Consider the following 26,818-nt stretch of genomic DNA (forward strand, 5'->3'; position numbering starts at 1 on the left):
TTCAAATCAGCCCATTCTCATTTAATCCGTCTACTTTGGTGCCACTTAATAAGTAAATTATATTTCTATTTTTATGTAGCTCTACTGGGATGTTGAAAATCCTATTGTGCCCCAATGCAAAATGATCATTTGTAAATTTTCAGTATAAAGGTCTGAAGACCAGTGTACTTGAAATAGGGAGCCATAGCTCTGAATTGATTCTTTATTAATACTTGTCTTTTCTAATTGAAAATACTATGAATTCCAAGCAATTCCTTGCAAGGTAAATTCTTGTATTAAGATGTCTGGTGCAGAGCACGGGGAAAGGACTTGACAAAGCTATTCGATATATGAAAGCTATGAATTGAAATTTCGGTTTAGGCATGAAGCAAGAAAGCTGACAGCTAGTGTGTTTGGGCATATCAAAACATGCGGAGGGCGCGGGTGCTCCAGGGATCATGATGTGGGATGAGGTGTCAGGAGAAATCCAGCACAAGGTACAACTATGTACTTGAAAGCCGCAAGTAAGTGGGAACTCTGGATCTTCGCATTTCTACCCACTCAGTTCCAGAACCTCATGACAACACAGAGACGTCATCGCTTTCGTAACTGGTGCCGACGGTTAACCACAGGGACTCCGTTCAAGCCATTTTGGTGGAGCCAATTTAGATTTGTCCGTTTTCCCCAAGTCTGATTTCTGCTATCTGCCACCAATCCAAAAGACTCCAAACTAAAATCTGGCCATAGTAGAAATAAAAGAATCAGTGACGCAACAGGCCTCTAGCTTTGAGGTCTTGTTTCACACGCCTTTACAATTCCTTCTAATCCACTGGTTTCCCAGATAGTAATACAGAAAACCGGAACCGGAGAGCCTAATAACCGCCTACGTGGCTGCAACGGGAAAACGAGGCCCAAATTCCACCAATAAATTGGGCTATGTGGGCTACGCCCCGCCCACCACTCCTGCCAGCCAATAACATTCACAACTCTTCAGCCACTCCCGCCCATTCTTAGGGCTGCTGCAGATCCTCCACCGACCGCCTGCGCAGCGTGGATCCTACGTATATGCGCCCCTCCTCCGCTTCCCTAGATAAGAGAACCTCTGAAGAAGGAGAGAACGACATTGGCTACCACTGGAGGTCCAAGACCCCAGAAGCTAGTGTCACAAATAGCGAGGGGGAGAAAGGAAAGAAAAAGGGCCACTCACGACGACCCTCTCCCGCCCTGTTCCCCCTACCCCGGAAGTAATTCTCCCCTCTTTCCGCCCCCGCCTACGGTTGAGAAGGAGAAGGACGGCAGGGTTTGGCCCGGCATGCCCTGGGCTTCCGGTGACCTCTGGCCCTTTTCTGTCGTCCGCACTTGCTGCCTAGCGTGCTCGCTCGCTCATTGCCTGCCTTCCCTCCTTCTGGTCTTCATTCGCACGCTATCTGGTGACTGAAGCGTCCGCGACTGGCAGTGAGGCGTTGGCGGAGGACCCTCAGTCATGGCCGCCTCTAAGCCTGTGGAGGCGGCGGTGGTCGCAGCTGCTGCGCCCAGCTCCGGGAGTGGGGTGGGCGGCGGCGGTGCGACTGCGGGCTCCGGCACTGGGGGCCTGCCGCGTTGGCAGCTGGCGCTCGCAGTCGGGGCGCCCCTGCTGCTAGGTGCAGGTGCCATGTACCTGTGGAGCCGGCAGCGGCGACGCCGGGAGGCTGGGGGCCGAGGAGACTCCGGCAGTTTAAAGCGCAACAGCGAGCGGAAGACCCCGGAGGGGAGGGCCAGTCCGGCCCCGGGCAGCGGTCATCCCGAGGGCTCTGGTGCTCACCTGGAAATGGTGAGAAGGGGCCGTGGAGGTGGAACCCAAGCGGGTGCCTTTTCTTGACGAGTTGTGCAGGTCCGGGGGCTTCCCGTCAGACGGAAGCTGCCTGGCAGCACATGGGTTTAGGGAAGCACATTTCTATTTGCTTTCGTAGGGATTGGAATAGCCCGAGGGCACAGGTTAGCGGCTGCCTTTGACAGCTTCCTTTTAGTTTCAGAAAAATACTTGGTGTTTTTTTGTTTTTTGTTCTTTCTCAGTGACACAGCATTTATCTCTGGTGTTTTGGGTACGGGGGATATTTGCAGATGTGATGATGGTATTTAGTGAAGGAAGCCACAGTCCGTGAACGGTTAGTACATTGTGGTTGATAGAAATTGTGATTTCCAAGTTCCAAGGAACTTGATCGATAATAACCTTTAATAGCGAGTCACCCCCAGTTTTTGAAGTCTCTTAGGATAGGGGATAGGTAAGTACAGTGACTGTTGGTTGGCAAAGTGAAATGTCGTTGAGTAGCATTTGCTTTTTTATTTATGGGAGTGAGTTCTTAAACTTTCTGGGTAGACGCATCTTAAATTCGGTTTTAAATTTTACCCTAAAATTTACCTGACCAAGCCTGGCATGCGTGATAAAGGTTCTTAGATGTCAGGCCATGCATCAGAGTATCTAGTGAACTACTTTGTATGGTTGTTGAACAGACTGTTAAATCCTTTCGGTATCTGACAGCTGTGGGCAATTGACCTGGCTGCATTTAACAGTACTGGGATGGGGGGGTGGGGAGGGAGTGGTGGAGGATTTATATGCCTCTCGGATTGTACAGTGGTAATTCCAGAGTAAATCAGAGTTCATTGAAACCTTTGGTCAAAAAACTCCTAGGTAAATACATTTGCAAGTCATTTCCGCCTTACATTATTCAGGTTAAAGACATGATTTTACTAAGTAGTGATATAAGCTTCAAAGGAAGCTTTATGTGGGAGTGAACTACCATAATTTAATGCCTAATATATGTCAGACGTTGTGCTAGGCCATTAGATAGTCTTTGTAATAGCAAAGCAAAACATTGCCCCCCCCCCCCACTTTCTTTTAATGTAGAAAAATGCAGTGTAGTATGCTGGAAGAACCCGTGGAGGGTGAGAACTAGGAAATGTGCACTTTATGGTGGGTTCTCCAGCATAGTTACCTTGGGAAAGTCATTTGATCACTCTGATCTTAGAGTCATCCCATACAGTAAGAGAATTAAAATATTCTCTTAGTCTCATTTTTTCCAGCCCTAAAAATTGGTGATTCTGAATGCTAAAGAGGAGTCTGAAATTCTCTGGTCATTTTTATTGCCTTTGTTAGTTTACTTTTAATCAGGGAAGAATAATGAATGAATGAGAAATATATACAAGCTTTTAGTTCTATAATCACTAAAAAAATAATTCTTACACATACTTTTTGATATTTCTTTTGTAGTTTCAAATATTACCCTGTCTCACCCATTTGGTGTTTGAATTTAGTATACCATTGATATAGAATTTAGCAAACTGTCTTGCAAATTTTAGGTTTTCTTGAATCCTGTTTTTAGTTTTTCAGCATTGTCTGGGTTAACAGTATGATGATTTTTAAATTTTGGAGTCTTTTGTTGTTTTATCAGAATTTTTAAAAAATTTACTGCTGTTAAAAATTAGATTTTTAAGATTGACTTTTTTGTAACTTGAACTGCTTTAAAATTTAGTATTTTTGACCTAAAATAAAACTGAGCAAAAACACTTATGCATATGGTTGTTCACCTTGTGGAATTTGTGGGCTTATATTCTTGCTTTGAATTACTAAATGATTCTTCAATAAAGCAACAGTAGTCCTGTCTTTTCCATTTTTCTAAAGGAAATTTGTGTCTTAACTGATGGTGACCAATAAATACTGAAAGACGATTTTTTGTCTTTTTTATAGTCTGGTCCTTAGAATTATTATTAGATTTATCTAAATATAACTAACCACCAGTTATAATTTATCTGTGGTTGGAGAAATTGCTTTATATTTGAATAGCACCTTTCAGTTGGCAACCTTAGTGGATTTTGTAAATAAGAAAGTCATCTGTTTCAACTGATGGAAAAACTGACAGAATCCTGATGCCCTAACTGTTCTTTCTCCACCTCCACGTGAGCAATAGCTGTAATTTTTAAAGGAATGAGGAATGGACAAATATTGTCCAGGGCTCAGTGAAAATAAAATGGAAAATCAGTGTTTTTTTGTCTTGTTGGCCTATGTTTCCCTTAATGTAAAATGAACTAATAAAATTGGCTTGCAGTTTTCATGTACAATGTAGACTGTATCCAATTATCTTTTTTTCTGAAATAAACACCTGAAAGTAAAAGCAGAAATTCATATTTCTGTTTAATTAATGGGGATTTTAGGATTTCACTAAAGAAAGACATCTAATTACAGTTGATAGCATCTGAGATTCAGGCACTTACAGTATTAAATCATGTTCCCATTTAGAGGCTTTGGAAAACCTGCCACAATGTGCCATTTTGCTCCAGTAATGTTTTTTAAAAGACTTGAAGAATTACAGATTTCCAAAGTTGGAAAGATTCTTTAAGGATCCTCTTATCCATATGGCTTCTCAATCTCTGGGCCTGAGGTATCAAAAAGGACTACCACACCCACATATATACCAAGCATGGTATTCTGGCTGCACAGATGGCTTAGGTATTTCTTTTTTTTTTTTTTCTTTTTTTTTCAAACTTAGGGTTTTTTGAAAGGTGCATTTATTTAAAACTCTCATTGGTTATAGTAGCTTTTTATCTTTTGGGGATTTTTTGGTGTTTTTAAAAAATATTTATTGGGGCGCCTGGGTGGCTCCGTTGGTTAAGCGTCTGACTTCAGCTCAGGTCATGATCTCACGGTGCATGAGTTCGAGCCCCACGTCAGGCTCTGTGCTGACAGCTAGCTCAGAGCCTGGAGCCTGTCTTCAGATTCTCATGCTGTCTCTCTCTCAAAAATAAAACATTTAAAAAATTTTAAAAAAATATTTATTTTTGGGGTGCCGAGAGACAGACTGCAAGCAGGGGAGGAGCAGAGAGAAAGGGAGACACAGAATCTGAAGCAGGCTCCAGGCTCTGACCTGTCAGCACAGAGCCCGATGCGGGGCTTGAACCCACGAAATGTGGGATCAGGACCTGGGCTGAAGTAAGATGCTTAACTGATGGAGCCACCCAGGCGCCCCTATCCTGTTGTTTTTAATCTGATAAAAAATACAGTTATTCTGGTGTTCAAGTTTTTTTTTTTATGTTACACAGGAGTTCTGCCCCATGAAATGGTTAGGAACCAGTAATCTAAGTCAGCCCTCTAGAATGGGAAAGGAGAAATCTACTTAAGCATTTTAATTAGATCAAAGACTGAGTAATCTGGTATTTTCAGTCATCTTTTTAATGAAATAATTCTTGCCTCTCAAATGATCTGTTTCTAGTCATTTTTTAAAAATCAGGGTCATTGGGGCACCTGGATGCTTCAGTCAGTTAAGTGTCTGACTCTTATTATTGGCTCAGGTCATAATCTCATGGCTCAGGTCATGATCTCATGGATCAAGCCCCACGTTGGGCTCTGCTGATAGCACAGAGTCTGCTTGGGATTCTCTCTCCCCCACTTGCTCACTTTCTCAAAATAAATTAACTTTAAAAAAGAATCAGGGTCACCAGTGACATTTCTATATAACTAAGTACAGTGAAAACCTTTCAGTCTTTATCTTACTTGATCCTTGATGTTATTTTATATTGTCTTCTCTTAATTTCATAACTTTTCCTGTGACTTATGACATACTGTATTCTGATTTCCTTTGCCTTTTAAAAATTTCCTCATACCTCCCTTGCTGATTATTCTTAGTCTCCTTTCCAGGCTTTTCTCTCTACCTCTTCCTTTTGGTGACCTTCATGGTTCTATCATAAGCATTCTTGCTTTGCATACCTTCATTGGATGCTTGCTTGCAGTCCAGGAACTTCACTTGTCACATACTCTGATAGCTCCCTAATTTCTTGTCTATGGCCTATACTTCTCAAGAGGCCCAAATTTAAGGGAGAATTTTCAATTGATTACCTCACAGGTGTTTCACATCCAGACTCCTTCCTGTTTTTCCTGAGACTACTTTCCTAAACCAGAGACTTGGATATCATCCTTAACTTTTAACTCTTGGCATATTCTCCACATCCAATCCAGGAAAACCTCCAGAAAAGTTTTAAGCCTGTCTACTACATTCCCACTGCCATTTTTCAACTAAATAACTGCTACTCTCATTGTCTTCCTTGAATCCATTTTGTCACTACCAGAATAAAATCCTGACAGTCACGTTCTTAAAATCATTAAGTAGTGTTCTGTTCTTTGCCCACCAGATAAAGTTCTAACTCTTCATCATTTAAGACCCTCCATGATCTTGATCCTGCTTGACTCTTCAACTCTATCTCTTGACACTTCCTCTTGTTTCTTGCCTTTAGATATTCTGTGAACACTGCCCAATACTCTACCTTCTCACCCTTCAAGTCACAACGTGTAGATCATTTAACCTTTTCTGAAACCCTTTACCTGGGCATACAACTATGTGATTACATAACACTGTGAACTTTTCCCTTCCATAGCACTTAACCACATGGTACTAGAGTTGCTTATTCATATATTTCCTACTATACTCTTGAATATGTGAAGGCTGGGACTGGTTTATCTCACTATTCTCAGAACCTAATACAATGCCTGGTCCAAAACAGGTGTTGAGTACCAATGAAGCTTCATTCTTTGACATCTGTGTCTGTGTATACACACATCTCCACAAGTTGAATATTTTTTCAGAATTCAGCTTTTCACTTTTATTCTGCCAGTCTATCCTAGAAATTGGTATGACAGTCTTAAACCTTATTTAGGCATTCTTTTTATAAATCACTTGATTTTGTGTGAACTACAACCATAATCCTGCAAAGCCTGCATTCTTACAAATGGATTCTTAGGTATAGAGTGGTCCGTATTATGACTTAATGGGTGGGGTTGGTTGTAGATTTTTGAAATATTGGGGTATAATATGGGAAAGGGCTTATTATCTCAGGTATTATTCATATAATAGGTTTTGTTCATATAAAAGTAATAATTAGTCGATAAAAGTATTTTAAAAGACTGTTTCTTGTGTGCTAAGTTTTCCACAGTTGACTGCTACTTTTTTTAGGCTGGGATTTGAATTTTCAAATATGCTTTTGGAATTTGATAAATTTAAGAGAATGAAGCCATTGAAAAGAAACTGTCAAACCACTTCATATGTATTTTCACTGGATATAAATGTGTATTATGGTGATACCCATTTTATTTTCTTACACATAGATTACCCAAGTCCAGTTCATTTCCTTTCACTGTAATTGTATGTTATTATCAGAATAATACTTTGTAAATACTTGCTAAGAAGTTACAGTGAGCCCTTATTGCCAAATGTGTATCATTGAAAGCTTTCTGTAACATAGTCAATGTTACCATTGCAGGACTTGTTTTAAAGTAGCCTTTCTGGTCTGAATTGTGTGTGTATTGTTGTTGTTTTTGTTGTTGTTCTTGTTCTTCGTCGTTGTTGTCTTGGTCGTCGTCGTCTTCATCTTTGTCTTCTTCCTTGGAGTATTTTCCTGACTATTCTTTATTAGTCACTTTTGTTCCAGAGCAGATTCCTATAAGTAACTTTCACTGACTGTCAAACCTCCACTGCTTTTTTTCAGTTTTGTATTCTACTAAATTTACTGGCATTATACCTTAATATCTGTTCCTTTGGTTTAAATGTTACTTGTTTTCCAAGTAGATTTGCCTCTGCAAAGGGTGCTGGGTAGATTTGTAGTAGGTTTTGCCTTTTGTTTGACAAGTTCTAGCACAGTGCTTGTGGAGAGGAGACATACATATTTACTGTGCTTTTCATTGTTTCCTTTTATATTTATTACCTGAGTTACCTGTTTTTACTTCTTGTGTCTTACCCAAATACTTTTGGATGTATGCATGTGTATTTATATCTAGTTGCTACTTGGAGCTCCAGTGGCACAATCAGTTAGCGCGTGGTACTTATATGTAGTTGCTACATTGAGACTAATAATTTTCTAGCTATTAGTTACCCAATTTACTAATTACCCAATGCACATTTTCCTGATATGAATTGGGGTTTCAGGTTTTTTAATCAGTGGTAATTCTTTAGAGAACCTGCCAGTCTACTTGTTTCTTGAACTGTCTCTAACGTTGCTTCAGGATAAAGATTATCCTGTTGATTGTTGTACAGTGGAGTCACATCAAATGTGCTTTTAACCAAAATGAATTCAGTTATATTTGCTTGGCATAAGGAAAGAAAAAGATCTAATTGTGCTAATGATTCTCTTTGTCTTTGCATTTAAAGACCTTTTGCCCTAAAGTCAGTAGTTAGCAAGATATTATATCTGAATCTATTTTCTTTATTTCAGTTCCAGAGTGTGAATCCAGGTGTGATTCTAATAATATTCTAAATAAAACGTGGATGACAATTCATGCGGTACAGAAGTAAAGTTTTGGCAGGCTGGCATGGAATTGCTAGAGTTTGAATCCTTCCTTGGGCAAGTTAGTCTCTCTGGCCCTCAGTTGCTCTGTATGTAAAATGAGGATAGTAATAGCCCCTACCGTGCACCTTCAGTGTGGTGCTCTGCTAAAGATTTTTCAAAATAATTTTGACATTGATTTTTTAAAATGTTTGTTTATTTTTGAGAGAGACAGCGAGTAGGGGAGGGGCGGAGAAAGGGAGACAGAGGATCTGAAGCGGGCTCTGTGCTGACAGCATAGAGCCCAAAGTGGGTCTCAAACTCAAGAACCACAAAATCATGACCTGAGTCAAAGTCCAATACTTAAGGGACTGAGCCACCCAGGCACCCCTTTTGCTTAATGCATTAACTTTACGACTGCTTGTGAGATTTGGTTCCAAATATTTGTTGAATTTATTTAGCAGAATCACATGGAATCATGGAGTTGACTCTGCTGAATGGTTATTCATTATGAAGAGATGGAATTTACTCAAATCATGGATGGGGGAAACACTAAGTTTTTTAGTAGACCATTTTAATTCATACTTTATGTAACATACTAGGCAGATGTAAACATCTTTTTCATAATTCATCTGTTTTCTAACCAGTATTGACAAAGTTTGAATTTACACCATGTATGAAACTTAAGTTTGTGGCTGAAGTGGAGTAACGAAAGTTTGGAGTCTTGTGTGTAGGTCGTGGTAATGCGAAGTTACTGGAAGGTTTTGAGCAAGGAATGACATGACAATTTACTTGTTAAAAAGAATTTTCAGGGGCGCCTGGGTGGCTTAGTCGGTTAAGCGTCCGACTTTCGCTTAGGTCATGATCTCGTGGTTCGTGGGTTCGAGCCCCGCGTCGGGCTCTGTGCTGACTGCCAGCTAAGAGCCTGGAGCCTGTTTCAGTCTGTGACTCCTCTCTCTGACCCTCCCCGGCTCACGCTGTCTCTCTCTCTCTGTCTCCTAGAAATAAATAATAAAACATTAAAAAAATAAAATCTTTAAAAAAAAAGAATTTTCAGAGCAATTAGAAAATAGTATATTGAATAAATGCAGAGAGAGATGCATTTTCACATAATTTTAGTGTCGAATATTATTGAATTTTCAGAACCTGAAAACAACTACCCAAACCAAAAGTGATCCATTAACAGAAATGGCTTTATAGTCTTTTAAACTACCTGAGTAGCTTTTAGATATGCAAACAAGCCATATGAAATATACTGGCATTTCAAGATGTTCCTGTTATGTTTCAGATTAGAAAGTCTTCAATTCTCATTTATCAAATATGCTTTCAGAATTGTCTTTGGGCTTGTTTACTAACTCGAATCTTTAATGATGAAAGTTCTTATTATAACTTGAGAATGTAGACTGGTGGCAGCAGGTGGGGATTACTGAAAAGCAGTGCAAAGGATTCTTGTAGGATGGAATTAAATCCCTCATAAAGAATTGTTAGTCGTGTGTTCTCTAATACAAAGTTTTTTGTCCAGTGCATTTAAAAAAAATTCCTGCCTAGTTTTGGCCTCAAAGCTTGTGAAAATAGGGTCTAATTCCTGACATAGAGGAAGGCTGGCATTGTGTGAACCAGCTTTTTATTCTAAATTTCATCAGTGGGCCAAAATGATTAGTTTTTCTATACTGTCCTTGTAATGCTATTCTTTCTCTGGATTTTTATTTCTTCTATTTATATTTTTAAAAAATGTTTGTTTAGGGGCGCCTGGGCGGCCCAGTCAATTAAGCATCTGACTTCAGCTCAGGTCATGATCTCGCAGTCTGTGGGTTCGAGCCCCGCATTGGGCTCTGTGCTGACAGCTCAGAGCCTGGAGCCTACTTCCAATTCTGTGTCTTCTCTCTCTTCCCCTCCCACACTCGTGCTGTCTCTCTCTGTCTCAAAAGTAAATAAAACATTTTAAAAAAATAAAAAATAAAAATGTTTATTTTTTGAGAGAGAAAGACAGAGCACAAGAGGGGGAGGGGCAGAGAGAGAGGGAGACAAGAATCCAAAGAAGGCTCCAGGCCCTGAGCTGTCAGCACGGAGCCCTTGGGGCTGCAAGACCATGACCTGAGCTGAAGGCAGGCTTAAACAACCCAGGCGCCCTTCTCTGCATTTTTATTAGTGAAGGGACATAGTCGGACAGAAAGTAATGGAGCAGGCTTAGGGTGATAGGGATGTTAACCAAGGTCATGCTCTCCAAAAATGTAGTTTGGTTGCTTTCTGGAGTGGAAGCAAGGAAGAAAATTTGCAACTTGGTGATTTGCCTATGTAATTTGGTCCTTTTTCACATGGTATTGTTCAAACCATTGTGTGTTTTTTTTACCGTATCATAAGGAAAAGAAGTTAATCAGATTCTGATTTTGGACTTAAGAGTTAAAGAATTTTTTTCTTTTTTTAAGATTTTTCAAGCCCAGCATGGGGCTTGAACTCAACGCCAAGATGAAGAGTCACATGCTCCATCAACTGAGCCAGCCAGGTGCCCCGGAGTTAAAGAATTTTTAATAATTTTTAAAAGGAGCTATTGTAAAGCTTGACTAAATGGAGGAAAGTAGCTAATCAAAACATTCACTTGGTTCATTTTCCTGAATAAAAATAAGTATCCATTCTCTAAGTAGAGGAGGAAAGCCTTGTGTACTCATCTCACCATATTTGTCTGTTGTTTTTTTTTTTTTTTAACTTCTCAGTCCTTGCTATGACTGCCTCTTCTCTATTCTGTATATTATTTAGCCTTAACCTTCTAGTAGACAGGAAGAATTTCATTGCCTATTTCTTTTAATGAGACAAGGTCATCACTCTGTCTAGAAAATGTTCTTTTTATCTAATCTGTAAATCTTTAGTTAAAATACTGAATAAGGGCACCTGGGTGGCTCACTTGGTTGAGTGTCCAACTTCAGATTTCAGCTCAGGTCATGATCCCAGGGTCGTATGTAGGATTCAGCGCTGAATTGGCTCCAGGCATGGAGCCTGCTTAAGATTCTCTATCTCCCTTGCTCATGCTCGCTCTCATACTCTCTCTCTCTCTCTCTCTAAAAATAAAAGTAAAAAGTGAAAAAAATACTGGGGCTTCTGGGTGGCTCAGTCAGTTGAGCATCCAACTCTTGATTTAGGCTTAGGTCATGATCTTACAGTTGCTGGGATGGGTGAGATCTAGTCCTGCATCGGGCTCTGCACTGATAGCTCAGGGTCTGCTTGGAATTCTCTCAGTCCCTCCCTGCCTCCTCAAAATAAATAAATAAACTTAAAAAAATAATCTTCAGTAGGTCTGTAGTCAAATATATTTCTCACATGCTTTTAATATGCCACATTATTTTCTACATAAACAGTCCCTAGTGTTTAAAGGGTGTGTGTTAGCCATGTCTTAAATGACTCAGGAACATTGTAAACTTTCCCCAAGTAATTGGAAGAATGTTTTTCTTGATATTTAGTATCAAAAGTAACTGTGTCATTATTTTGATGTTTTATTAGGTACATAAAGATTCCTGATTATGATGTGTTCTTGGCAGCTTGTGCTTTTTATCAATAAAACTGTCCTGTCTTCCATCTGAGGCTTTTTAATGTTGTTTTTGTCTGATACTACCTTCTTTTTCTTGGTATTTGCCTTCTAACTTTGATAGTCTTTTTGACCTGTCACTTTGTTTTAGGTCATGCCTAAAAGGCAGCATAGTTTGAAAATTTTTTGATATAGAGATTTAACCTATCACATTTATTGTTATCAACCTGTTTAATGATTCTTGGCCCTATGTAACTTGCTTTTTTTGTTTCTTCCTTTAGCCTCTCCTTTCTACTTGTATTGATCATTTGTCCTACTGTGGGGTCTATTTTTAGTGGTAAGGAAGTTATACCACTTCTATTTATGTTTTTGCCGTCAACCTTAAAAGCTAGTTTGGCTAGGTATAAGATTCTAAGTTAAAGATAATCTTTCTTCAGAACTTTTTTTTTTTAATTGTTTTATTTATTTCTGAGAGAGAGAGTGAGAGAGAATGAGCGCCAGTCAGCGTGAGCAAGGGAGGGCAGAGAGAGAGGGAGACACAGAATCTGAAACAGGCTCCAGGCTCTGAGCTAGCTGTCAGCACAGAGCCCAACGCGGGGCTCGAACCCACGAACAGTGAGATCATAACCTGAGCCGAAGTCAGTCACTTAACCGACTGAGCCACCCAGGCGCCCCAATCTTTCTTCAGAACTTTAAAGTTGTTACTTCATTGTTTTTTAGCACCTCATGTTGGTGACATTCTATTGCCACTTTGGTTCTTTTTCCTTTGTGGATAGTCTGTTGTTTCTACCTAAAAACTTTCAGGATTTTTGTTGGGAAATTTCACCGTGATGTGTCTAAAAATGTGTATTATTTCAGCTCCAGGAAGTTGTTGTTTTGTTTTGTTTTTGTTTTGTTTTTCTCTACTCCTTTCTTTTTTTCTTTTTCCTTTTTCCTTTTTTTTTTTTTTAAGTAGGCCCCACCTTCAGTGTGGGGCTTGAACTCCCAACCCTGATCAAGAGTTGTATGCTCTACTAACTGGGCCAGCTAGGGGCCCCTCCAGAAATTTTTCTAATATATCCTTCAATATACCTTTCTGTGCCTTTTCTTCTAAACTCCACTTAGGTAGATTTTGGAACATCTGGATTTATATCCCATGTCATGTAAGTTTTTCTCCAAATGTTACACTTGCCTGTCCTTTATTTTCACTGCATTCTGACAGATTTCCTTGGCTCTACCTTCTACTTGGTAATTTGTTCCTCAGTTATGCCCATTATAATATACAGTTCCAGACCATCTATTAAGATGATCTTAGCAGAAACTTGAGGGTTTTTTTTTTTTTTTTTAATGTTAATTTTTGAAAGAGAGTGAGAGAGATCACAAGCAGGGGAGGGGGCAGAGAGAGGCACACACAGAATCTGAAGCAGGCTCCAGGGTCCGAACTGTCAGCACAGAGCCCGATGTGGGGATCAAACCCATGAACTGTGAGATCATGACCTGAGCCAAAGTCAGATGTTTAACCAACTGAGCCACCCAGGCGCCCCAGTCTCAGACCATCTATTGAGTTGATTATAATAATACTTTTTAATTTTCAAGATGTCTAAATTAGTGCTCTTTCAAAGCAGACTCTTTTTAAAATGACTGTGATAGCCTCTTATTCCTCTAATGTTAAAGTTTCAGTTTGCCTGGTTTACCCCGCCTCTCAAATACTCGTTTTTCTATTTCAGTTGGGCGCCTCTTTCTTAGGGTATTAAATTTTTTCTATGGTAGAAATTCTCGGCAATGTGGTCTCTTAGAAGACCGCCAAGGGATGCCGTCACTTGCCTCAGATGTAGAAGATCCTTACTCCTGGATGACAGAGCCCTACTCGAGGCTCACTTCTGCTTCTCTCAGTGGGGTGGGAGGACTGTAGGGCTTGCTTCAAATGCACGTTTCCAGCAATCACCTTGATAGTTACCCTTCTGTAGTCTACAGCCACACAAGATTCGTGGTTGTCTATTATAAATGTTTTGTGCTAAGGATTTTCCTGTCAAAGCTTCTGGAAGGTGATTGAGGGAGATTTTATATTCATCTCTTAATTTATTTGTGGTTTATTTGGGTCTCCTACATCCCAGTTTTAAAATATGTTCCTTGTCAACACTAACTGGCTTAAACTAGCTGTTTTAATATTCTGAACTTAGATAAATGGAGTTTCCAGCAAATCTTTGCACACTATACTTTTAAAAACCAATTAGAGTTGTACTAGGATTAAAGGAGAAGGGAAACAAAAGGTAAATAGTGGAGGGAAAGCAGCAAAGAAGAATGAAGCAAGAGTAAGGGAAAAAAGCAGATACAAAAAAAAAAGGTTGCTATTTCATTTTTCTGTTTGGGAGTGAGATGCCCTGGGCCCTAAGCAACTTGGCTTTCACAGCTCCTGTAAGTTATTTGTGAGGGCAGATACTTCTGCTTTTGTTGTGTCAGTGCTTGCCTGTTGAAGACATAATGTACTCTTTCATAATTACATATTTGTTCAAGTTGGATGATGCTGACAAACAGTAAAGTTTTGGGTAAAGACATGCCACAAAGCTCTTGGACTTAGCAGCTAGAACCTGGATAACTGGAGTGGTCTCCAGAATGCTTCCCAAATGTTGAATGAAGTATTCACAACTGTTCTCAGTGGCTACTAACTACCAACTATTCCACATTATACACAGTTAGTATGTAAGTTGGGTCCTCCAGGAAGACTGAGATAAAGATAGGAGTGCAGAAAATTTATTGATGAGCAAACAACAGATTTGGGTTAACAATTATAATGAAGATGGCAAAATGTTTCTAGTATCTATTGTACACTATTGACAAGGAGCCCAATGGGAAAATAACAACACACATGAATAAATGGTTTTCAGAATAAAAAAGCCATATGGCCAATAAACATGAAAAGGTTTTCAGCTCCATTAATAGAGGAAAATGTAAATAAAAATAATATTGGAATATTACTTTATACCATGGTTTTTCAATGAACTTGCCACTATTGACATTTTGGATCTACTAATTCTTTGTGTTGGGGGGCTGTCTTGTGCATTGCAGAATGTCACCAACATCCCTGGTGTCTACCACTAGGTAACAATAGCAGCTACCCACCCCTACCCTCTGCAGTTGTGACAATCAGCAATGTCTCCACACATTGTCAAATGCATCCTAATTGGTAAAATCACTTCTGATTGATAACCCATTAGACTGGCAAAAATTAGCTCACAACTTTTGCTGGCAAGAATGGCAGGAAAGTGGATCTTTAAATATAAAGTACTATGGCAGTTTTTTTGAAATTAAAAATACATAAACCTTTGGCTTAGCAATCCTACTGCTGAGACTTTGTCCCACGAAGATATTTATATGAAGCAGCTTTTCATTGTCAGCAGCTATTCTATATCCCTATTTATCTGCTGTCAGTTTATCACTGTTTAATTACTGAAATGAATCTATTCCTGAGTAGTGGTAAGTGTTATTTCTTCTCATTTCAGAACTCTCTTGATAGAGCACAAGCAGCCAAGAACAAAGGCAACAAATACTTCAAAGCAGGAAAATATGAACAAGCTATTCAGTGCTATACTGAGGCGATCAGTTTGTGCCCTATAGAGAAGAATGCTGACCTTTCCACATTTTATCAAAACAGAGCTGCTGCCTTTGAACAGTTGGTATGTATCTTAGGGTTTTCCCCCCTGTTCTTTTTGTTTTCTTTATTTGCATAATGTTTCAGTTAATACCACTCAAATAAACCTAATAAATTTTTTTGAGGTTTTGAAATTACAGGCTTTTTGTTTTCATATCCTTTAATTATATAAAATTTTTAAGAACAGATATTTGAGTTTTGCTGGTTACAAATTTAATCCAAAGTTATATATATTTGGTTCTATAAAATTAGATAATATAGGAAACTACAGTTTCTGGTGACCCCATCCTTCTCAACAGTGTGAAGCTATTTTCTTTAACTTTTTGTTTCCATAAATATTAACAGTAGCATGTGGGGTGTGGGGAGACCAAACTTATTACATGTATTGTGACATTCTTTAGTTCCCACTGTATCTTTTGCAGCCTTTCGTAGCACATGCAGATTGTTTTATTCTTTCTGAAATGGTATATGTAATAGCTGTTATATGGTTTTATACTGGAGAACATCTAGTGATGAACATTTGGATTGTTTCCTGTTTTACCTATTGCATTCAGTATTTAAGTAAATATTTTTGTTAAGTATTTTTTTTCTTTGCATACTTTGGGAGGACAAAATTCTAGAATAAAATTCTAGAAATGGGTATCTAAAGACAGCATCAGCACCTACTCCCAATAACAATATATGAGCATGCTTGTTTTCTCTCATTCTTGCTGACTATATTATCAGTCTTAATAATATTATTTGTGATTCTGGTAGGAGAAAAATACTGTCTCTCATTGTTTTAATTTGCACTTTTAGAAATATTGCTAAAGTTGACCATTCTTTTCTGTGGTTATCGGACATTTGTATTTTCCACATTTATCTGTTCATCCTAATTTTATTGACTGTCTTGCTATATGGAAGGTTGCTATGGTACAGGCTGGGTCTGTAAAAGCACACAGTTATGCATAGAACTCAAGAATAGCTAAACAATGAACTATTAAATGACATTTTCACAAATGCTTTAAATAATTAACATGATTCAGTAGTAGAGAAATGACTGGAGATGGTATTGGTGCATAAAAACAGTAGAGAAGATAGCATTACAAATAGAGGAAATAGTGTCTATAATTGCTCTGAGGCAGGAAAGAGTTTGGTGCGATTAAAGAATTACAAAGGATCCTGGAGTATAGAGAGATGCAGTTGGGAGAGGCAACAGAAGGTAGATGAGACAAAGTCTTGCAGTGCTAAAGAGTTTGGATTCAATTCTGAGTGTAATGGCAAAATATTTAAGGGTTTTAAATAGGGCAGGGACAGCCTCTAAAATTACTTTCAATGTTCTGTCAAGAATATATGGTAGGGAGGCAAGAGTGGAGATAGGGAGACCAAGTAAGGATGTTGTTGTTTGTAGTAGCCTATGTGAAACATGAAGTAAGCTGAGACCAACAAGTTGCTGTTGTATTAGATATGAAGGGTGAAGAAAAGCAGGAAGCAGGAATGTAAATAATAGTGGAATGGGGAAGGAGTGAGACAGCTAAGTAGAAGCTGAATTGAGAAATGTCTCTATTTCAGGAGAATGGCTTGGGCTGAAGAGATGAATTTGGGAGTCATCTAATTTTATATTTTATATAGTGCCAGGAGAGAAGAGATGAGGCCTTAAGGACTCCACTTGTAGAACTGAGGCAGAGGGGAAGAATTTAGCAAAGGAAATTGAGAAGGAGCAGCCAGTGAAGTAGGTAGAAATCAATTAGAGGGTCAGTCCTTTGGAGGTTTGGCAATAAAGAGGAACCAAGAAATAGAGTAGTAGTTGAAGGGAATTATGGAATCAAAGGAGGGTTTTTAAAAGATGGAAAATACTAGAGTAAGTGGGGGTTTTTTGGTTCTTTTTTTAATATATGCTTATGGGAATGAATTATTTAGTAGAGATGTAGATTGATGTAGAGGCAAAATAGCTAACAAAGTAAAGTCCTTGAAGTGGAGAAAGTGTGGATCCAGATCATAGTGGAGGACTGGCCTTTGATGAAAAGAGGTCCGTCCTCAGTTTTAACAGGAGGGAAGGAGATAATAGGAGCACAGAGATGCAGGTAGGTTTGTAGATTTGGTGGTAGAAAGATGGCCCAAGTATGTCCTTTGCTTATTTTTGAAAATCAGGTTGCTTTTCTTTATTTACAGGTATTTATATGAGCTATTGTAATATATTGTGGATATTAACTCTTTTTATGTACTGGGAGTATTTTTGTGTGTTGTGGGACTTAACACTCAGCCTCTTGTTTCGAAAAGTAATTTCTGATGAACAGTGCTTCCTTTAGTTTGACTTTTTTTAATACTTTCAATTACAGCAAAAATGGAAAGAGGTGGCACAAGATTGTACAAAGGCTGTTGAACTTAATCCCAAATATGTGAAAGCTCTCTTTAGACGTGCAAAAGCCCACGAGAAGCTAGACAATAAGAAGGAATGTTTAGAAGGTGAGGGTGTTTTTGTGTATACATGTGAAAATTATTTAAGGCTTTGTAGTCATTGGTAAGTTTATATGAAACTCTGCCTGTGAGTAGAGAAATCACTTGTATTTAAAAGTTAGATTCGGGGCGCCTGGGTGGCTTAGTTGGTTAAGCGTCCGACTTTCACTTAGGTCATGATCTCGGGGTTCGTGGGTTCGAGCCCCGCGTCGGGCTCTGTGCTGACTGCCAGCTCAGAGCCTGGAGCCTGTTTCAGTCTGTGACTCCCTCTCTCTCTGACCCTCCCCTGCTCACACTGTCTCTCTCTCTCTCCTAGAAATAAAACATTAAAAAAAAAAAAAAAAAAGTTAGATTCTTCCCCAACTAAGAATTTGTTTTCTATGTAAATTGAGATTGCTGATACTTGAGTATTGTTTCTGTTCTCAATTATGGGACTAAATTAGTATTAAGATTTAAAATTTATATACCATACATTTTTAACTTGGCAATTAATGAGCTTCAGTGTAATTCCATGAATTAAGAAATCAGAAAAGAGGTTTTAGTAAGTGATAGTGTTGCTAGGATTCTATATATTTTCAGTTAATATCCTATATAAATATGAAATAATTTTAAGATGAATGAAATAAAAAAAATTTGGTATTTTTTTTTCTGGTTGGTATTTTCAAACATTATTTTATACCCAATTGGAAATTATGTAGTTGATATAAAGCATCAGGTGAATTTGCCATTCTCAGTAAATCTGTAAGTAAATATTCTGCAGCATTTAATTGGCCATATCTGCTTCTAAAACTTCAGTTAGAGAATATAGGCCACTGGCTTATTTTAAAGTACATTTTTGTGGGTAACATGGAGCTAAATCAAAGTGATTTCTACAAGATAAACCTGCTTTAAAAGCATCAGCAATCAGATTTAGCCATAATTATTTTTTAAAGTAACATTATTTAAAAGGAAGAAGCCATTTTATTTTTAAAAGTCTGGATTACCAAGTGAGAGTGGTTTAGAGAACATTTTAGGAAAATTTGAGGTTTTGTGGTGTTGCGTACTTTGGTGATGGGTGGAAGGACTGTTGCTTTGGAAAAGAGAATTCTGAGTTTTGAGCCAGCCCTTGAAATTATTAACAGTTAATGACTGGCAGAAGGGAGGTTAGATGGATTTTAGATAGGAGGAATGGGATGGGGAAAAGACACTGACACTGGGATTAGCTAGGTTATTTGAGGACCATATGAAAAGATTGACGTGTTTGGAGGAGCAGGGATTTGGAATTCTGAGAAATTGAATTCAGAAAGAGTGGGAACAGGAGTGCTTGAGTAGTCTGAAAGGTTGAGAGGTTCAGGAACCACTGATCTTTTACGTTTCAAACCACTTTGTCTTGAGCTGTTGCATAACCAGATAAAAATGGTATTTTGAAGCAGATTTAATTGAGAGCTCCATGGCAAGATGGCTTTGGACACAAGGAATAACTTGTGAGACCTATAGAAAGAATCAGACATGAGAAAACTACATTACACTGATTTGGCCTTTAGGTGCTGGCCAGAAGGGAATTTTCCTGGATTGTTTATTTACTGTGTAGAATGTGAGGGTGGTAAGAAACATAACAAACCATACAGGATAGTCCCTTGGATTTCACAGGTAAGGAAAGTGAAAAACCAGAAAAGTGGAATGAACTTCTGAGCTTTGAGTTTGAGTTATAGAGTATATAAAACTAAAGTGTTGAGAAGCAAATTATTGGAAATGAAATTGATGGCTACATCAGGCTATCAGTTTGGTTTGTCTTTCTGTGGTAATATAGTGCCCATCTCTGATGCTGCTAATAATCTTTGCAGTAATTTCATACTTTTGTTTTTTCCATCATCTCTAGATGTCACTGCTGTGTGTATACTAGAAGGGTTCCAAAATCAACAAAGCATGCTGTTAGCTGATAAAGTTCTTAAACTTCTTGGAAAAGAGAAAGCCAAAGAAAAATATAAGGTAAATGTAAGTTAGTTAATAGAGGAAATATACATTGTGAAGAGTCATTTTAATTTACACTGCTTAAACTTGGGCATGATGGGAATGGTAGCAACTGAAATTAGATCTGTGTTACACTTCTGTTCCTGTAATATTGGGCTTTTGTGGCTTATCTTTTTAAAATAAGAATGTAATGTATATCCAGTATTGTATCTGGAGAATACTGAAAGAACTCTGTATTAGAGATTGCCAAACAAAGCCTATGGGCCACATCCAGTCTGCCACCTGTTTGTATAAATATTATTTTATTGGAACACAGCACTTAGCCATTGTTTTGGCTGCTTTTGAGCTAAAACAGCAGAGTGTAGTGGTTGTGACAGAGACTGTATGGCTGGTAAGGCCTAAAATACTTATTACTTGGTCTTTTTGACAAACAATTTGCTAGCCCCTGTCTATATCATTAGTTTTTAAAGGTATACTGTATAAATTGGCATTGGTTTGGGGCAGTCTGTAACAGATGATTTAATTCAAGAAGTTTTTGAACAAAATTCCATTGTGGCCATTTTATTTGTAAAATAAAATGCCCTTGCAGCATTACAGTTTAGTGAGAGAAACCATTAATAAGTACAAAAGGCATGATATGGGGAAGTGTCATGAGGGATAGACGTAGTGTCATGGGATTACCACAGGCATCACTAAATGTCATTGTGATTTTCTGTGAAACTTCAGTAATAATCAGGGCAGTTCCTTTTTTCTTTAAGAATAATATTTCCCTTAAATTGATTTTAATAAGCTGTGTATTTTTTTTTTTAATTTTTCACTCCTGAATATTAGCTGAGTTAAACAATAAAATGGGTTTCTTCACTGCAGGACTTTAATGTGCTAGGATATGTTGTGAATCTTCAAGAGGAATATAGCTGTACTTGTTCACAGTGTCTTCAAACTGCTTTTTTTCCTTTGAGCATTTCCTAGAACTGGTAATCCTCACAACACTGTAAAATATCATTTAATAGTCTCACAACTTTGAAGGAGCCTAATTTCCTTGTGTCTATTTATATAATGTTATTGTTGAGTGATTATACTGGTTGGTCTTCAGGGTGCTCAGAAAATATAAGATAACCCACATTTACATAGGTTCCAAATCAGTTATCCTTTATATTTTCTTTTAAGTTTTTATTTATTTAAGTAATCTTTACACCCAATATGGGGCTCAAACACACAATCGCAAGATCAAGAGTCGTACACTGTTGCAACTGAGACAGCCAGGCGTCTCTCCACTTGTATTTTCTAATATGTTCATAGGCCACCTTTGTAAATCACAAAATACTTTTCATGTTATTGTTTTTATTCTACAACAGCCCCGTAAGAAAAATAAGGCAAGTATATTTGTTGCCATTTTAGAGATGAGAAAACTGAAAGTGACATGTGCAGAGTCACATGGCTAATAAGTGACACAGCTGGGACTTGTATCTTGTTCCTTTGTCACTTAAATCCATTACTTGTATTGTTTTTATTTTAAATGTGTAAGTCTGTGTGGAAGGCAGGGGAGGAACCTTTGCCAAGCTGAAATAGTAAACCAAAAGACATTAATGATTTACTCAGCAACTGCTCTTTATAAAGTGGCAAATGATTGCCACTGTATATCTTCCTATGTAGTCTATAGTGAAATACTGAAGTTAAGCATGCTTGTCATTTGATGGGTGGCCCATTTGATTTAAAATATTAACTTGTATAATCCTAAATTAAGACATTGAATTTCTCCCACAAAAATGGGGGTTTTCCTTAAGATTTCCTTCTTCTTTCCCAATCTCATCTATCCTAGATTAGACTATTTATTTACAAAGCCAGATTCCCTCGGGGCCCCCAGGTGGCTCAGTAGGTTAAGCCTCTGACTCATGGCTTTCAGTTCAGGTCATGATCTCATGGTTAGTGAGATTGAGCCTGCTTAGGATTCTCTCTCTCCCTCTCTCTCTGCCCTCCCCTGTTTGTGCTTGCTTTCTTTCTCCTCCTCTCTCACTCGCTCATTCTCTCAAAATAAATAAACTTTAAAAAAGGAGCTAAATTCCTTTTTGTCCTCCTTCAAATACAAAGACGTTTAATCTACCAAAATAACAGAAATGGTATTTATTATGCATACAATTTAAAATACCACATTTCAATTTAAAAATCTTTGGGTTAGGGAGGCAAACCATGAGAGACTCTTGAATGCTGAGAACAAACTGAGGGCTGATGGGGGTGGGGGAGAGCGGAAGGCAGGTGATGGGCATGGAGGAGGGCACTGTGGGGATGAGCACTGGGTGTTATATGGAAACCAATTTGACAATAAACTATTAAAATTTTTTTAAAGAATCAGAAAAAAATTTAAAAAATTAAAAATCTTTGGGTTGAATTTTCAAGATAAAGAATCCAAAATATATGAGAAGGGTCCTATGTCTATGTTATTCCCTCTACCCTTTTGAAAATTTTATCCTAATTGGACTAAAAGGAAATACTTCTATAATTATGACTCACATTGCCATGCCAAAAAGTAGTAATTGAAACAAGAAATGTGATTTCATTCAGACATAAGTGGCATCTACTGTAATGGGGATTTTCAGATGCAGTACCGCTAGAGGTCAGATGAAAGCCCATGGTAAATGGACTTAACATTATAGCACCTGTGTAATATGTCTTGAGTGGTAAGATGCTGATCTAGGACAGAGACCAGAAGGAGATAATTTTTCTTTTTATTTATTTATTACATTAAAAAAATGTATTTTTAAGTATTCTCTATACCCAAAGTGGGGCTCAAACTTACCATCCCCAAGAGTTGCATACTCTGCCAAATGAGCCAGCCAGGTGCCCCAGGAGATAATTTTTAACTTGGCAGTTAATTGCCTCCTGTGTTCGAGATTTCACTTCTTTAACTTTCAGTGTGTACTCCTAGGAGATCTTGATATTTTACTTCTTTGGAGAGGAGCAATGTCATTTAAAACCTGCTTTGAACAACTGGGATGAGTAGCTTTACCAGTTCCACTGTCTCTTGTCCTGTGGTTTGCAGCCTAATAATCTTCACTTATTTGAGAGAATGAGATCCTAGTTTTTACAGCAGTCATTCTCAGTATTGTACAAATAAATGTACCTGCTTCTTTGGTTGGTGTTTTCTCATTTTGAAATATTTAAATGTGATTGAATTTCAGAATCGTGAACCTCTTATGCCATCTCCACAGTTTATCAAATCTTACTTCAGTTCTTTCACGGATGATATAATTTCTCAGCCCATGCTTAAAGGAGAGAAGTCTGATGAAGATAAAGACAAGGAAGGAGAGGCTTCAGAAGTTAAAGAAAAGTAAGTTTATCAACTATAGTATCTACGTACTACCACATGATACTCTCAAGAGGATTCACAGTGAGTCGAGGGGCTGACTGTATTTGAATAGTGGCACTAATTTGAAAATTATCAGGTAGCTCAACAATACAGATGTTTTAGTGCAGGGAAGTTTATAATTTATAAACTGTGAGATGCTTAGGATGCACCAAAGACTGACTTTCTTCCAAGTTTTTTCTGCTTGCCTAGCCATTCTTTGGGCTTCTTGTGTCTATCTGTTCCTGTAGAGAACTGAAACCAAAGTACAAGATGCTTTGTTTACAACTGAGGATCAAGTCATGTGTGTATAGAAGTCACCTAGTCTGCTCATCCATTTGTATTTATCAGTATTGTGTTTTGCTGTTAAGGTTAGCTCTCCTTTCTAAGAGAAGGTAAAATATTATTACCAACATGACATTTTTTAATGAGTTGGGAAGAAAAGGGAATATTGTTCTGGTAGCAGAGCATGATTTTGCATCTATGACAATTTGGAAAGTTTGAGGAAACATTGCTTTTGATTTGTATCTGCCTAATTTTTCAGCCAGTGTTGGCCACCTTTTAAGGGAGGATACCATGTGTAATTGTTTAAGATATTCACATTTTAGTTAGTTGATACACAGTCTTCTCAGAAAATGGTAGTGGAGAAGAAAATGTTGAAGACCATGCCAATAATTTCCTCTTCAGGTTAGGGAATAGTCCTTGCTACAAAAATTACAGTGAAGTTGAATGCAGGGAATATTACCATGTAATTATAGGATAAGTTAGCAGAGTTATAAGATTTTGACTGATATAACTTAAGTTACTTGCCAGATTTCTTTACTTAGGATATATAACCAATGAAATGAGAAAATGTATTTTAACTTATAGGCCCTTATATTTGGAAGACCTTTTAAAAATTCTTCCTTTAAATTTGTTTCTTTGGTATTTCGACCTACTGTGTGTTGTGTGTGTGTTTCTTTTTAGAAGAAACAACACAGCTTCTGGATGAGAGCCCTTCAGATAATTCTCTGCCTCCAGTTTTGCTCCTTTACAGTGCATTTTCTGTAACATAGCCATAGTGTTCCCTACCAAGCATAGATCGGGCCAAATCTCTTCCCTTGGCTTCTGTGATCTATACTCCTATTTCTCCCTTCTTTCTGTTAGGCATAAAATAACTGTTGAGTGACATCAGTATGCCATCGGTGAGAAGGTGAATAAGACTGGATCCTTGTCCAAGATGCAAATCAGTCATTAGCTCATCCTTTAACATATGTAAATGTTGAACCATGGGCACTAAGCCTCAGTTTCTGATCTTGACGCTGTGTTTACCTTTTTTTAGTCTCTAAGACATCGAGAAAAATCCCAGTCCGCTCATCAGGAATCCTAACTGGTTATCCCTCCCCCACCACACCCCCCCCATTCCAGTCCCATACAGTTGGCTTAACTCTAGTATACTAAATGTTGCAAGTTTCAGCGTTTGATCCTTTCTTAGTAAATAATTTCCTATGTTCATTTTTATTTTCAGTTCTGGATATTTAAGGGCCAAACAGTATATGGAAGAAGAAAATTATGATAAAATCATAAGCGAATGCTCAAAAGAAATAGATGCTCAAGGCAAATACATGGCAGAAGCATTATTACTACGAGCCACCTTCTACCTGCTTATCGGCAATGCCAATGCAGCCAAACCAGATTTAGATAAGGTCATCAGTTTGAAAGAAGCTAATGTGAAGGTACAGTTAAAAATGTGTGTGTGTGTAAAAATTGATTAAAAATGGGACTTTTATAGGTTTTCCCAAATTTTTCAATTTCAGTTGCCATTCTCTAAAAGGCTACTTTTATTTTGGAAGGAACTACACCTATGGTGATTGAGTTGATATAGTGAAACTGAAACATAAATATGAGTGACATTTATCTCTAGGAAAGGAATTTCTTTTCTTTTTTCTATGGCATCTGGTAATTTGAGCCTCGCCTTATAGCCATTGTTTACTGTATTAGACTATATTTGGATGGGGTAAGGGTGATACAGCAGTGCTATAGGTAATACTGTAAATAGGGAATACAAGATTATAAAATGCATTTAATAAAATAAAAACATTTAATCTGAAAGATTTTTGTTACATGAATTAAAAAATAGGTTCTAAAAATATGATATAGATATACACTGAAATAAAGCAAAAGTTTTTGTAGTTGTGTAGCTGGAATAGCTTTTTACTTCCAAGTGTTCGTATGTGTACCTAATTATTTTCATAATTAAGATTTAGGGGGACCTGTGGAATTGTATGAGTCTTCTACTCAGTGTTAACAAGACAAAGCTTAGCTACCAATTAACTAAAATTCTTTACTAGTTTGTTACTTTTGTTTGGCCTCTTTGCTCAGTGAATTAGTGAATTCTGGCTTTTTTCGCCCCCAAGTAATTAATTCATGTATCTTGTGGAATATAAACATTATTTTCAAGGACTGAGTTTTTAACAAACTATCTTAACTTCTTATAAACAGAAGTAATTGGGCACCTGAGTGGATCAGTCGGTTAAGTGTCCGACTTTGGCTCAGGTCATGATCTCATGGTTCGTGGGTTTGAGCCCTGCGTCGGGCTCTGTGCGGTGGACACTAGCTCAGAGCCTGGTGCCTGTTTCAGATTCTGTGTCTCTCTCTCTCTGACCCTCCCCTGTTCACGCTGTCTCTCTCTCTCAGAAATAAATAAAACATAAAAAAAAGTAATTACAACTAAGTATTATTAAAAGTTCCTTTTAAAAATTAAAAATGGAACTGAACTACCCTATGACCCAGCAATAGCACTGCTAGGCATTTACCCAACGGATACAGGAGTGATGATTCATAGGGGCACGTATATATACCCCAATGTTTATAGCAATGCTTTCAACAATAGCCAAATTATGGAAAGAGCCTAAATGTCCATCCACTGATGAATGGATAAAGGAGATGTGGTATATATATCCAGTGGGCTACTTGGCAATGAGAAAGAATAAAATCATGCCATTTGCAGCAACATGGACGGAACTAGAAGGTACTATGCTGAGTGAAATAAGTCAGAGAAGGACAGATATCATGCTTTCACTCCTATGTGGATCTTGAGAAACTTAACAGGAGACCATGGAGGAACTGAAGGGGGAAAAGTAGTTACAAACAGAGAAGGAGGGAGGCAAACCATAAGAGATTCTTAAATACAGAAAACAAACTGAGGGTGAATAGGAGGGTTGGGGAGAGGGGAAAATGGGTGATGGGCATCGAGGAGGACACTTGTTGGGATGAGCATTGGGTGTTCTATATAAGCGATGAACCATGGGAATCTACCCCAGAAACGAAGAACACACTCTATACACTGTATGTTAGCAAATTTGACAATAAATTATATGTAAAAAAAGAAAGTTCCTTTTAAAATGAAATTTTCAAACTGAAGATAGCTAATAATATCTTTATTTTTATTTCCTAGTGGTTACAAATATGTTCTATTTTTGTTAAAATTGTGGGGGCATTCTTGCTTGTTTCATTGAAAGAAAATTTACATGTACTTTTGCCTCAAAAAAATTTTTTGGAGAAGAAACCTATTTCTTGCTTTCATGACCATGACTTTTGTTTTAATGACACGTAGTAATGATGCTTATCATATGCCCTGTACAGAAATCTACTCAAAATGTCAAAATGTGGTGTTCTCTCTCTCAAAAAAAGACTTCTATACTTT

General features: G+C 37.9%; 1 protein-coding gene across 2 annotated transcripts in view; it reads left to right on the forward strand.

The window, feature by feature from the left end:
• Positions 1 to 1,157: 1,157 nt before the first annotated feature.
• The window catches only part of TOMM70 (translocase of outer mitochondrial membrane 70), a 37,559-nt gene continuing 11,898 nt past the window's right edge, over positions 1,158 to 26,818 (forward strand). Inside the window, exons 1-6 of one of the 2 annotated variants that reach the window (XM_039251965.1) lie at positions 1,158 to 1,789; positions 15,259 to 15,432; positions 17,726 to 17,852; positions 19,702 to 19,811; positions 22,970 to 23,118; positions 24,641 to 24,848. In XM_039251965.1, coding sequence (XP_039107896.1) covers positions 1,463 to 1,789; positions 15,259 to 15,432; positions 17,726 to 17,852; positions 19,702 to 19,811; positions 22,970 to 23,118; positions 24,641 to 24,848 — 1,095 coding nt within the window. In that variant the 5' untranslated portion in view covers positions 1,158 to 1,462. The remainder of the gene's footprint in view (positions 1,790 to 15,258; positions 15,433 to 17,725; positions 17,853 to 19,701; positions 19,812 to 22,969; positions 23,119 to 24,640; positions 24,849 to 26,818) is intronic. The other variant, XM_039251964.1, reaches the window with a different exon arrangement.

Source organism: Hyaena hyaena, unplaced genomic scaffold, assembly GCF_003009895.1.
Source record: "Hyaena hyaena isolate Hyena2069 unplaced genomic scaffold, ASM300989v1 scaffold_407, whole genome shotgun sequence".
Classification (NCBI taxonomy): domain Eukaryota; kingdom Metazoa; phylum Chordata; class Mammalia; order Carnivora; family Hyaenidae; genus Hyaena; species Hyaena hyaena.